This window comes from Nematolebias whitei, chromosome 23 (assembly GCF_014905685.2).
Source record: "Nematolebias whitei isolate Nwh7 chromosome 23, NemWhi1, whole genome shotgun sequence".
NCBI lineage: Eukaryota > Metazoa > Chordata > Actinopteri > Cyprinodontiformes > Rivulidae > Nematolebias > Nematolebias whitei.
In genome coordinates this window covers 17710122-17722184 of record NC_056520.1, presented here as the reverse complement: position 1 = coordinate 17722184, position 12063 = coordinate 17710122, and the positions used below count along the sequence as shown (strand labels likewise).

Sequence of the window (12063 nt, the reverse complement as noted above, 5' to 3'; positions counted from 1 at the left end):
CAATAAAGCTCATAAATGGAAATGAGGTAGATAATTTTCATTCATCATGCGATTAATTGATTTATTGTTTATCGCTACAGGCCTAAATCTTATAGTTCTTAAAAGTGTGCGCTTATCGTTGAGATGTCAAATTGTCAAATTTTCTTAGAAACATTGGTTACACATGACTTAACCAATGTTAATGGAGGTCAGGGTCTACCAGCAATTCCAGGCCTGTTAGGGACAACATTTCTCATTGCTGTCCCCAACAGCAATCAGAAATGTAACAGTTTGATCAACGTCTTTAGACTTTGCATGCATCAGTTAACAGTTTTCGACGTAAAGCAAAAGCCGAGAGATTGAACTTGTATTTTTTTTTCTCCTTCTCCACAGCAGAAAATGGTGGCTGTACCTTCCCACTCTTTCCATCATGTCATCTTACTGTTCCAGTTGTGTTTGTTACACATGGTTCACGGCGGAGCATATTACGGACAGAAACAGCCTCCGCAGCAGCACCAACCCATTCCACAGTACGACGGGTTTCAACAGCAGCAGTTTCTGGGAAATGAAATGCCATTGCTACCTCAGAATGGAAATGAGTTTCCTCAGCTGCCTTTGCAAATGGCAAAACAAAGGCTACTGACGAAGGGCAAAGGTGAGTTGTTTTTAAACGTCTCGCTCAATCTTCTTCTTCTTTCGGCTTTTCCCTTTTCAGGGGTCACCACAGCGAGTCATCCTCCTCCCTCTTACTCTGTCCTGCTTTGATGAACTCGCATTATAGTTTTGGCAAAAAGGGTTTTTTTGCTTCAAATGTCCTTCCTGACACAACCCTCACCAATTACCTGGGCTTGGCATTGGCATAAGAGATACACTGGCTAGTGCACCAATGACTGCTGGAAATAAGTGTGTCTCTGCACAAAGAGTGGGCAAAGAAGATCAGAATCAGAGAGATTTATTTGTCATTCGCATCTCATGTGGTACATGTGGTGGAACGAGATTATGTGCACAGGGTCCAAGTTACATCCAACAATAAAATGTAAAAGAAAAACAGTAACAAGATCTAAGATATTAACTAAGAAAAACAACTAAATATACACTAAGCACCAATAGCATAAAAACATTACATCGAACCGCAGCACGAACACGAGTCTGAGTGAGCATATGAGAACGCATGAACACAGCAACATGAAACAGATCAGCAGCAACATGAAACGGATCAGCAGCAACATGTGATTTTTCACAGTGATTATCCTGATTAGAGATTCATGAGTCTAACAGCCTCAGGGTAGAAGATGTTCCTCAGTCTAGTGGTTCTGCACTTAATGCTCTTTAACCTCCTTCCTGAGGGGAGGGGGGCAAAAAGTGTGTGTGCTTGGTGAGTGGGGTACTTCATGATGCAGGGCCTAAATCTTCCTGCATCTAGAAGTGCAGATGTCTGTGATGATGGGGAGGCTGACTCCAACAGTCTTCACCACTCTCTGCAAAGCTTTTCTTTCTGCAGCTGTGCAGCTCCCATGCCACACGTTTATGCTGGAGCACAGGATGCTCTCCACTGCACACCTGTAGAAGGAGGTGAGGACTGAGCTTCCCAGACCAGCTTGTCTCAGCCATCTGAGGAAGTAGAGTCTCTGATGAGCTTTCTTGATCAGGCTGGTGGTGTTGTTGCCCCAGCTGAGGTTGTTGTTCAGGTGTACACCCAAGTACTTGTAGCAGGAGACCACTTGCACTGCAGATCCTCTTATGTTCAAGGGGGTGTAGGTGTGTTTGTTCCTTCTGAAGTCCACGATTATCTCCTTTGTCTTCTTCACATTGATGTGAAGGTTATTCTCTTTGCTGTCCAGGTATTCCACCTCCTGCCTGTAGCTGGACTCATCGTTGCTCGTGATGCATCCCACCACTACTGTATCATCTGCAAACTTTACAATATGACAGCCTGGATGAGTGGGTGCACAATCATACATGAACAGAGTAAACAGGAAAGGGCTCAGCACACATCCCTGAGGGGAGCCAATGCTGAGGGTTATAGTGGAGGAAGAGAAGTTGTGGATCTTCACTGACTACGGTCTGTTTGTTAAGAACAAACAGTTGCAAATGGATGGGCTTAGTCCTAGTGTGAGTAGTTTGTCAATCAGGGTTTGGGGAATCATGGTATTGAAGGCAGACGTGAAATCCACAAAGAGCATACAGATGTAAGAGTCCTTCTGCTCCAGGTGGGTGAGAGCAGTGTGAACCACAGAGGAGATGGCGTCCTCAGTTGATCGGTTCTCACGGTGTGCATACTGATGAAGAATAGATGGATGGAAATTTTCGAAAAATTATACGACAAACTGAAAATGTTTAACATAGTATGTGTCGAGGTTATTATTATGACAGACATGGCACAAGTGCTGCATGGTGAATGTTAGTTAGCACCGTTGCCACACAGCAGGAAGGTTGTAGGTTGACCCCTCACAGAGAGCCTTTCTTTGTGGACTTTTGGTCAGTTTTCTTTGTGCACACATGGGTTTGCATGCACACACATGGGGGTCGAGATGGGGTAGAGGTAGGGCAGCCAGCCTGGGACCAGAAAGTCACTGTTCGACTCTCAGCCATTCACACATGTCGTGGTGTCTCTGAGAAAGACAATCCCCAATTGCTCCCCAGGTGCCTACATAGCTGCCCACTGCTCCACGTGGGTGTATCTCACATGTGATGGTTTAAATGCAGAGAAATAATTTCGCCATTGTATGTGAACATACAATAATGACAATCATCAATCAGGGTTTGATCTCAGACTTCCCTTCTCCTTTCTCTTGATGCACTGGTTTCTGCCAATATTTGGAAAGCATGCAAGTTAGCTTATATGGCTACCCTAAACTTTCACTGTGCAAGTGTGAGCACAAATGGTTGTTTGTCTCCAAGTGAAGCTGTGATGAACTGGCGACCTGTCCGGGGCCTTTTACTCAATGGTCTCTTGAGAGAGCCAATTGCTCTCTGCAAATATTAACATGAAGTAGATAAAGAAAATGAATAAACATTATTTAACTCATAAGTGAGTCATCATTTCTGTTTCATTTGTTCACAGGGCAAACTTTTCCAAGAGGAGCCAAGGGTCCACCTTTACCTTTTCCTGATGGACAAGGTTTTCCAGAAGGACCACAAGGAATTCAGGGCCCCCCTGGACCAACTGGGCCACCAGGTCCACAGGGCCCTTCTGGGCCACCAGGTCAGGGAATGCCGGGTTTGCCAGGAACGCCAGGGCCCCCTGGTCCTCTGGGCTACAGAGGAGTTGGAAAACCTGGTATGCCGGGGTTGCCTGGAAAGCCTGGAGGCCCCGGACTACCAGGTCCAAAAGGTGACCTTGGACCAGTGGGTGAAGATGGGCCACCTGGACTTATTGGGCAACCAGGACTCCCAGGTCCCACTGGACTCCCTGGAAGATCAAAACCAGGAGGTCAGGGTCTGCCGGGACTTCCAGGCCATTCTGGTGAGCCTGGTCAAAACGGCCCACCTGGGTTCCCTGGTCCATCTGGCCCAAAAGGAGAACAAGGACTTGGTATACCTGGTTTTCCAGGTTTGAAAGGACCTAGTGGCCCACCTGGCCCACCTGGACAAGTAGGTCTTCCTGGCAATGGTAAACCTGGCTCTAATGGTCTACCTGGACAACCTGGAATACCAGGGAAACCAGGTCCTCCTGGAGAACCTGGGTTTGCAGGACAACCTGGTGAAAGAGGCCAAGCAGGACTTCCAGGGATGCCAGGAATTGGGAAACCAGGAAACGATGGGTTTAGAGGTCAACAAGGCCTTCCAGGAGGAAAAGGTGAAATTGGGTCTCCTGGTTTAACTGGACCCCCTGGTTTACCTGGTTATGGTAAAACAGGATTTCCAGGACCAAAGGGTCACAAGGGACAAGCTGGACCTCCAGGACCATCAGGCTCAAAAGGGGAAAAGGGTCAAGTAGGGCTTCCAGGGGTAAATGGTCCAACTGGGCTTAATGGAATGCCTGGTGCACCAGGCTTAATGGGACTTCCTGGTGATTTTGGCTTCCCAGGACTAAAAGGAGAGGGTGGTGATGGAGGTCCAAGAGGAAATCCTGGAACAAAGGGCGATAGGGGACCTTCAGGTCTTCCAGGACAACCTGGTAGTTTAGGAGACAGTGGACAACCTGGACCAAGAGGTGTACAAGGGCCCATTGGCCCTAAAGGAGACACTGGTTTTAGAGGTTTACCTGGTGCCCCTGGTGCTGCAGGATTACCAGGACCAAAAGGAGAGGGAGGAGAACCTGGAGACAAAGGTCACCCAGGACCACAGGGTATTCCTGGACTTACAGGACCAGGGGGACCAATTGGACCTCCTGGTCTGCCAGGACATAAAGGTGAAGCAGGTCCAGTAGGTAACCCTGGTTATCCTGGGAAGGGAAACCCTGGACCCCCTGGTCAAATTGGTCCTCAAGGTAGCCCTGGTGTCGGTGGCCCCCCTGGACTTCCAGGACGACCAGGACCACCAGGGCCCCCTGGTCCTCCAGGACTATCCACTTCATACCCTGACCTTGGCCAGATTCTCCCTCACAGCGGCCCTTACGAGAGTCAAAGCAACGAAAAACTAAAGAATGGAGGTGAGATCAGCGGAGCCACCTTGAAAATGCCTGCATTCACAGCAAAGCTCACAAATCCATTCCCTCTAGTTGGTTCTCCCATCATCTTTGATAAACTCCTGCACAATGGCAATCAGGACTACAATTCACAAACTGGTATTTTCACCTGTAGCTTACCAGGAATTTATTACTTTGCCTATCATGTTCACTGCAAAGGAAGTAACGTTTGGGTGGCACTGATGAAAAACAACGAGCCAGTCATGTACACTTATGATGAGTACAAGAAAGGGTTGCTGGATCAGGCTTCGGGGAGTGCTGTACTCCCCTTACAAAGAGGGGATACTGTTTATGTACAATTACCATCAGATCAGGCAGCAGGACTTTATGCTGGTCAGTATGTCCACTCCACCTTTTCCGGATATTTACTGTACTCGATGTGAACAAGTTTGTGAACGTTAGTCTTGATGCATCAATGGAAAATTCAGTATAACAATGCTAACATTGCTTCAAACTCGAGGTTTAGGTAGGGCAAATTAAAGGAGACAAAATAAATTTTAAAAGGGTATTTTGAGCTTTGGATTTATTCAAGTATTTAAGGAAAGTGTATGGAGTGACATCAGTTTGGAGAATTGGTGAGAAATTTGTTAAGCTAACAAAACGAGAGACTAGCCTGTCACAATAGCAATTTTTGCTGGGTGATTCATTGTTTTTGCGATAAACAATAATATTGTTTGAAATTTGGCAATAATAATTATTAATATATATAATAGTAATTATTGTCAAATTAAAGAAAAAATGTTGGTTAATATTTTGCATGTTGTACATTTTTTGACCACCAGATGGCAGTACAAGACTGTTTGAACCAAAGGATGGCTAGTGAGGGAGTGAGTAGTGTGTCTCTAGGAAAAATGCGAGGGACATGGGCTGTCTCTCTTTTTCGGTTGTCAAAATGGCCAATGTTCGGTGTGGTTTGAGCTCTTTAGCGTAGCTTTTTTCAAACAGAGCTTTGACAAGACAAAGGTTTTTTTCTCGAAGTCGGCCTGTTAGCTTAGCTCATAGCTTAGCTTGTCAACTTAGCTGCTTTTAACGTGATTTTGGACGGTTAAAATTGTTTTGTTTTTTTTTAAGAGAAAAGAAGGGGTCAATGAAAAGCACTTGAGTTGAGCTTTTTGTCATCCAGTGTCTTCAGTAAAGAGAGAGACACGAAGAAACGATAAAGCAGATAAATGAAAATGAGGTTGATTAATTTATCATGTAAATATTGATTTATTGTTTATCGCAATAGACTTAAGTTTTGGCTTATCAAACCTGAAAAAACATTATCGCAATTCAAGCAATAGTATTTTATTTATTATTATTCTAGCACTACTTTACAAAATTTTGACTTTTACTAATGTTGATTTTCTCCCACAGACCAAAAACATGCAAGTTTAGGTTCTTTCACAAAACAGTTCTGCAAAATAATTGCTACGCCCAGTCCGTCTTTATGTTGCCTCTGTTTAAAAATCACCCATGGAGCTGGCCACATCCCACACAGACAAGCTTTCAGAAATGAAGTGAGGAACCTGAACGTGAACCTGAAGCACTGACCACTGCCATTTGTCTTCTGTCAAAAAAGAAAAAGTACTACAACGGCTAAACCAAGTTAATTTGTCACATTTTTAAAATGACGAGACATCTGTATGCATTTTCTGCCTAACCTTGCTCATATTTAATTTGTCTGTGCGTGAGCTGTTGACTATGGCGGCCTTGAAGTTTAGACCACAACAAGAAATTAAACACATTTGAAAAAATGCAATTACAATTGAAGAAATACATTACAATAAGCAAAACCAGAAGAGGTGGGACCATTGGGAAACGAGAGATAAAGCTGATTGGACGATGGGGCTTTTGAACCTCCCACTTTTCCCATCTCTAAGGGTTTTGCTTACTTTTCAAATGTTATTTCTTAATTTGTAGTTGTGTTTTAACATTCAGGGCCACCGTAGTTGACTGATTAGTTATTTATGAAAGATCTGAGGCAGCTTAAAGACAAACTTGTTTTTTGTTGAGCGGTTTTGTGAAAGTGCCTTATTTGATTTGTAGTTTTGATGTTTTTGTGAGTCAACATTTTCTATAATTTATTTTTGTGACTACTGATTACTTAAATTAGCGTATCTTGAACAATCCGAGGCCAAAAATCTGGAAAAGCATTTACATTTGGGTTCAAGTACTTTCTCATAGCCACATTGACAGTTTTTGTAATCATTTGTCAAACCGTGGCGGTGTGTTTTTTTCAGTCCAGTTGTTATTCTCTCTTTATCGCTATGGCAGGCAATGGTCCACATAAGTATATCTAAAGTGTGCAATATCACGTCTTTCTAAGAGTGAATATTACAGTTAGACTTAGTGTTAAATATACATTTAACAAAAGACAGTTTTAATTACCAACCATTGGTCATTGCTCAAAAAGAAAAGGTAGTGTCTTCCAGTTGTGGGCTTGGCAGTTTTCCCTTACAATATGTTGAAATGAATGTATGTCTTTTTACAAAGGTGAATAAAATAATTCTAAAAAAATTGAGTGTTGGCAGCTTTCCAAAATAAAAAGGGTCTGGATTTAGTGCCTGGAAGTTCGAACTTCGAAATTGTGAGTGGAGTTGTGTGGAAAATGTCGTAGATGAAAAACAAGGTGCTTTAGGTTCTAACGGTTCCAAGTTCAACATCAGCTGATGTTTTGACACACCACACAGAAGATTGAAATATTTCAAGCAAAAAAAAAAGTGTTTGCCCTGGCAGCACAATCTGTTAGACATCTGTCTCCTGCTCTGGAGGATGTTGGGTCAAATCTTGGTACAAAATTTAAAAATTTATCAGAACAAAATAGAAATAAAAGCCCTTGGAGAACATTTCATAAAGAAAGGTACTGGTGGTTAGGTGGGTTTGACAGTGCTTAGTAAGTGGTTCAAGAACAAATGGTTCTAGAATTGCACTGCTCAAGGTGGCTGCATGTTGGAGTAGCTCCGTTACATTCGTTTAGAGTTGTTCCTTTAAAAACTTAAATTCCTCTTTTTTCTGGATGTAAATCGCTTTTTGCTGATAATTATTTCCGCTGGTATTGGATGTTGTGCAGTTGGAAGGATTTTTTCTGAAACCTTTTTACTTTTTGACACTTGTTATGATGTGTAACCATGACAAGGCGTTTTTTTTTTTTTTTTTTTAAACAACAGGCGTAGCTGATTAACATCTCAAAACCTCAAATACCTCAACTACAGCCCCAAATTCCAAATGAGTGGAAAAAGAGGTGCCGTGGACAAATTCCCGTCAACCTGGCGGCGGTGCTCGAGTACGACTGCCAAGATCCTGGAACTGGTGGGAAACTTGGCTCTTGACAACGAGAGGACCAAGGTCATCCCCCGGCACCTTTAACTGTCTGTACGTGGCGACAAGGAGCTCGGCAGACCGCTGGGAGGTATGACCATCGCTCAGGGAGGAGTTCTGCACGGCATTCAGGCAGTCCTGCTGCCCAGGATCTGACAGCAAGCTGGATCTAGGTGGACGGATCGGTATCTGTGGCCAGATTCTTTGGATTTTCTGCAGGGGATCCTTCCTGTCCACAACTATCAGCATCTATAACAATTCTTGAATGAAACCAGGCTGATGAGCTACAACAATACTTAATTTCCCTTTGGGATTAACAAAGGATTTGAATTCAATTCAATTAAAAAATACTACCTGAAGCCAGTACCTGGATTGCATCTACACAGGATGGAAGGGGTTGTGGGCTGGTGTGTGCCCCTGGGGCTCCAGAGACATGGACATAGGGGGTCATGGAACGGAGAACAATGAGTAGCTTCCTTCTTGGAGAAGGGAAATGCAGTATAACAACATTAATTGCTCTGCTTCAAAGTGAATTTTTAGAATATTTATTCCCTATACATCTTTGTAACATTGCACATCATTTATTTTATTCTTTTTTAAAACAATAGACAGATGAGGTTTTCATTGTTTTGGTCACAATAAAATAATTAAATAAATGATAGAAAAGTCTTCTGCACACAACCACATATAAAGTTCTACACACTGAATACAACAATGGAACAGGACAGTTAATTCTATCTGTACAAATAAGTTACACATTTTATAATATTCCACTTTTGGCCCAATGAGAAGCAAAGACATACGGTCCTTACTTCATATCTGAGGCGTTAAAGGTTTTGTCTCCAAACCATGTTGGAATGATATCCCTTAATTTCTTAGACAATTATTTATCCTGTTTGGATAAAACATGATTTACTGTTAAACATTAATTTCACAACTAGTTTTTTTTTCTTCTTTCTCTCGCATTCAGAGTGACAGTGGCAGACGAGATCTATGGTAACGAACCAACTTGTTGAGAGGAAACTGAATCAGTGACATTAACGAACACCCCGATTAACAGTGAAGGGCTGTTTCTAAATGCACCTTTTGACTAAGCCATTTTCATGACGTTCCTGTGTTACCTGTACCATTTGTAAGCATTCAGGTTTGGAAACAAAATTTCACCCTTACCAAAAAAAAAAAAAAAAAAACAGATACCCCATTTTCATGTTTAGTTACTATTTTCATTCTTAAAAAAAAAAAGACTGAAGCATATTTGAGAAAATATTACCAATGTTCTTCAATAACCCTTATGGAGAAACTGTTTTTGACCTTAAAGGGACAATGTACGAAGTGCTATGAGCAGTCAGGATCTTATCTGTATTTCACGACTGGGACACTTTCTCATCGTCTTGGTTTAAAGGTCAGACCTTAGATCTGAGGAGTTGGGTACTTACTGATCTAAAGCAGACATCACAGCTTCAGGATGAATTCTAGTGATGACAGTTTATGCTCACTACTGACAGCCAACAATCATTATTGGACAAATGGTGATTTAAAAACATCCCATTTAAAAAAATCAGACAAATTCTCATTAAGGACTCAACCTGACTGTGATGGACTTGTGACCTGTCCCGGGTGTACACCACCTTTCGCACAGTGATTGCTGGACCCCCGCGATCCTAAAAGGAAAAAGCGGGTTCAGATAATGGATGGATGGATGGACTCGAGCTGATAATCATTTACACCAACTAAAATACAAACAATGAACCTTCCCAGGACTTCTGAAGAACACTAAAGTGCCTTAGATAGTGTGTAGGACAGTAGTAGGAGCTTACAGACATTGGAGTCTAAAATACAACATGACAGCCTCTATAAATACGGTACTATTTATGGGAAAAGCAAAAAAAAAAAAAAAAAGTACCACAAGCTTAGCCTCCCTGGTAAAGTCTTTTTAGGGGAGAGTCCAATCGTTGGTTGAACCTCAGATCCAGGAGGAACAATGAAGGTTCCGTCCTGGCCATGGAACACTGGATCAGCTCTTTACCCTCACTAGGGTCCTCAAGCGGTCATGGGAGTTTGCCCATCCAGTCTACATGTGTTTTGTAGACTTGGAGAAGGCATTCGACTGGAGTACCCTGTGGGGGGTGCTCTGTGAAAATGGGATTGGGGCCCATTGTTATGGGCTGTTTGGTCCTATACAAGCGATGCAAGAGTTTAGTTTGCATTGCCGGTAGTAAATCAGTGTGGGATTTGGACTCTACCAGGGCTGCCTGTTGTCCCCAATTCTGTTGATAACTTTTATGAACACAATTTCTCAATGCATCCAGGGGGCGGATACATAAACATCCATTGCTCAAGGGCTCACAGTAGGCAGATGTCGGTGTTTTGCCTTTCACACCAAAATTTTGTTGTAACTTCCAAATCAGAAACTCGTCTTTTATAACTTCTGCCACCACTCCTCTCCCTACCACTTTGATACAAACTTGAGAAAAATTGTATTGCTGTCCCCAATCTGAATTCTCCCAGGGTTTCAAAAAGAAGAAAATCAACTGGAGACTAATGCCGATAAGACTCAACTACTCACAGCACTTCCACACAACCCCCCTCCAAACAAATACAAAAAAAAAACATTTAAAGTTCCTGCATTGATGACTTAGTCAAAAGTTGCTAAAAAAAAAAGCAAGCCCTGGTCCTTCAGTCCAGTTTCAAGACAAATGCACACACACACATGCATCCACAACTTCTTCATCCACACATGTGCACTCCCCAAACACAGAAACACACAGTAAAGCACGCCGTGTCCATTTACACCCAGGAGTCGGGGGAGCCGGTGAAATTATTCGCCCTGTTTGAAGGCCTCCGAGTAGTGGAGTAGAAATCCACGTAGTTGGTGTTAGCTTTGAACTGGAGTGACTGACCCACAAAGCCGTCTGGTGAGGATGGGATCAGGTGGACTGGTTCATCCTCAAAGTGGTCCTCACCGTAACCTTGTGGGGACGACAGGTACATTCTGTAGCTGTTGTAATTTTTCCTGTCAGGTTCGTCGTAAAATGGCTCTGCGTGCTGCAAGAGACAATTTGTTTTAGTTTTGGAATAAACACAATGTGGTGATTTCGTAAAGAAATATACAATATTTAACCCCTGGAAGGTCTCTTGTTATCAGATTTATGTTCTGTTATTATTTATTTATTGTTTAAGGGTGCTGTCAGTAAAAAAAAAAAAATAATTACTTTTGTTTTGTAAAAATTTTTTTCAAAAGCTCCTGTAACTTCACAGTAACATCACCGCCCTCTACTGTTGCTTAGAACAAACATTTTCCATAGAGAGATACCATCGTAAATGCAGTTTAAGAGCTCATAATCATAACTAATTCCTTTCAGTCATGTTTTTGTCCTTTGTCGCAGAGCAAAGAGTGGGAACTAAAATCACCTTCTGTTCATCTGTGGTTATTGTGAGAATATCTAGAAAAATAAGTAAGATACTGGCTTTCATTTCGGTGTGTGGCTGCATTCAAGGATTCAAGGTTCTTTTGTCATTCCACCACATGTGGTACATTTGATGGAATGAAATTATGTATACAGGGTCCCAGTTACATCCAACAAAAGTATTAAAATAGAAAAGAAAAGCAGTAATAAGATCTAAAAAAAAAAAAAAAAAAAACACCAAAAAAACAGTAATACATGCATCTAGGTGTAAGAAAGGTCCTCATCGAAAATTGGGTTGTCACATTAAAATCCAAGATGGCTGCCTCTCTCTCTCCCTCTTTGCAGAGAGCAGACTTGGATAGATCCTGTTCTTTAAATCAAACAGGGTGCCCACTCACACATTATCATCACTGAAAACACCCGACTCAAATTTCACCTTCAAATTAACTGCATATCCCATAGATTTACATATATTTACCACTCACAAATATCTAATATTGGATAATTTTCCTTAATAAATAAATGACCAAACATAATATTTTTGTCTCATTTGTTTAACTGGTTTCTCTTTATCTACTTATAGAACTTGTGTGAATATCTGATGTTTTAGGTCACATTTATATATATATATATGTGTGTGTGTGTGTGTATAGATAGATAGATGATTAGCTACACCCCCCCACCCCACACACACACACACATATATATATATATAAATGTGACCTAAAACATCAGATATTCACACAA

At 42.0% G+C, this 12063-nt stretch overlaps 2 protein-coding genes across 2 annotated transcripts in view; one reads left to right on the top strand and one right to left on the bottom strand.

The window, feature by feature from the left end:
- Nucleotides 1-378: 378 nt before the first annotated feature.
- On the top strand, nucleotides 379-5155 carry LOC119428894 (collagen alpha-1(VIII) chain-like). The gene is made up of 2 exons (XM_037696588.1): nucleotides 379-634; nucleotides 3044-5155. The coding sequence occupies exons 1-2, from the start codon at nucleotides 379-381 to the stop codon at nucleotides 4990-4992; spliced, it is 2205 nt and encodes a 734-aa protein (XP_037552516.1). The 3' UTR covers nucleotides 4993-5155.
- Nucleotides 5156-10696: 5541 nt separating this feature from the next.
- LOC119429085 (plakophilin-4) overlaps nucleotides 10697-12063 on the bottom strand; it is a 50704-nt gene continuing 49337 nt past the window's right edge. The window contains exon 9 of the mRNA XM_037696803.1: nucleotides 10697-10954. Coding sequence (XP_037552731.1) covers nucleotides 10697-10954 — 258 coding nt within the window. The remainder of the gene's footprint in view (nucleotides 10955-12063) is intronic.

Coding starts and splice junctions, on each gene's coding strand:
- LOC119428894 (XM_037696588.1), top strand. CDS start 379: ATGGTGGCTGTACCTTCCCACTCTTTCCATCATGTCATCTTACTGTTC. Junction 635..3,043: donor GCTACTGACGAAGGGCAAAG/GTGAGTTGTTTT, acceptor ATTTGTTCACAG/GGCAAACTTTTCCAAGAGGA.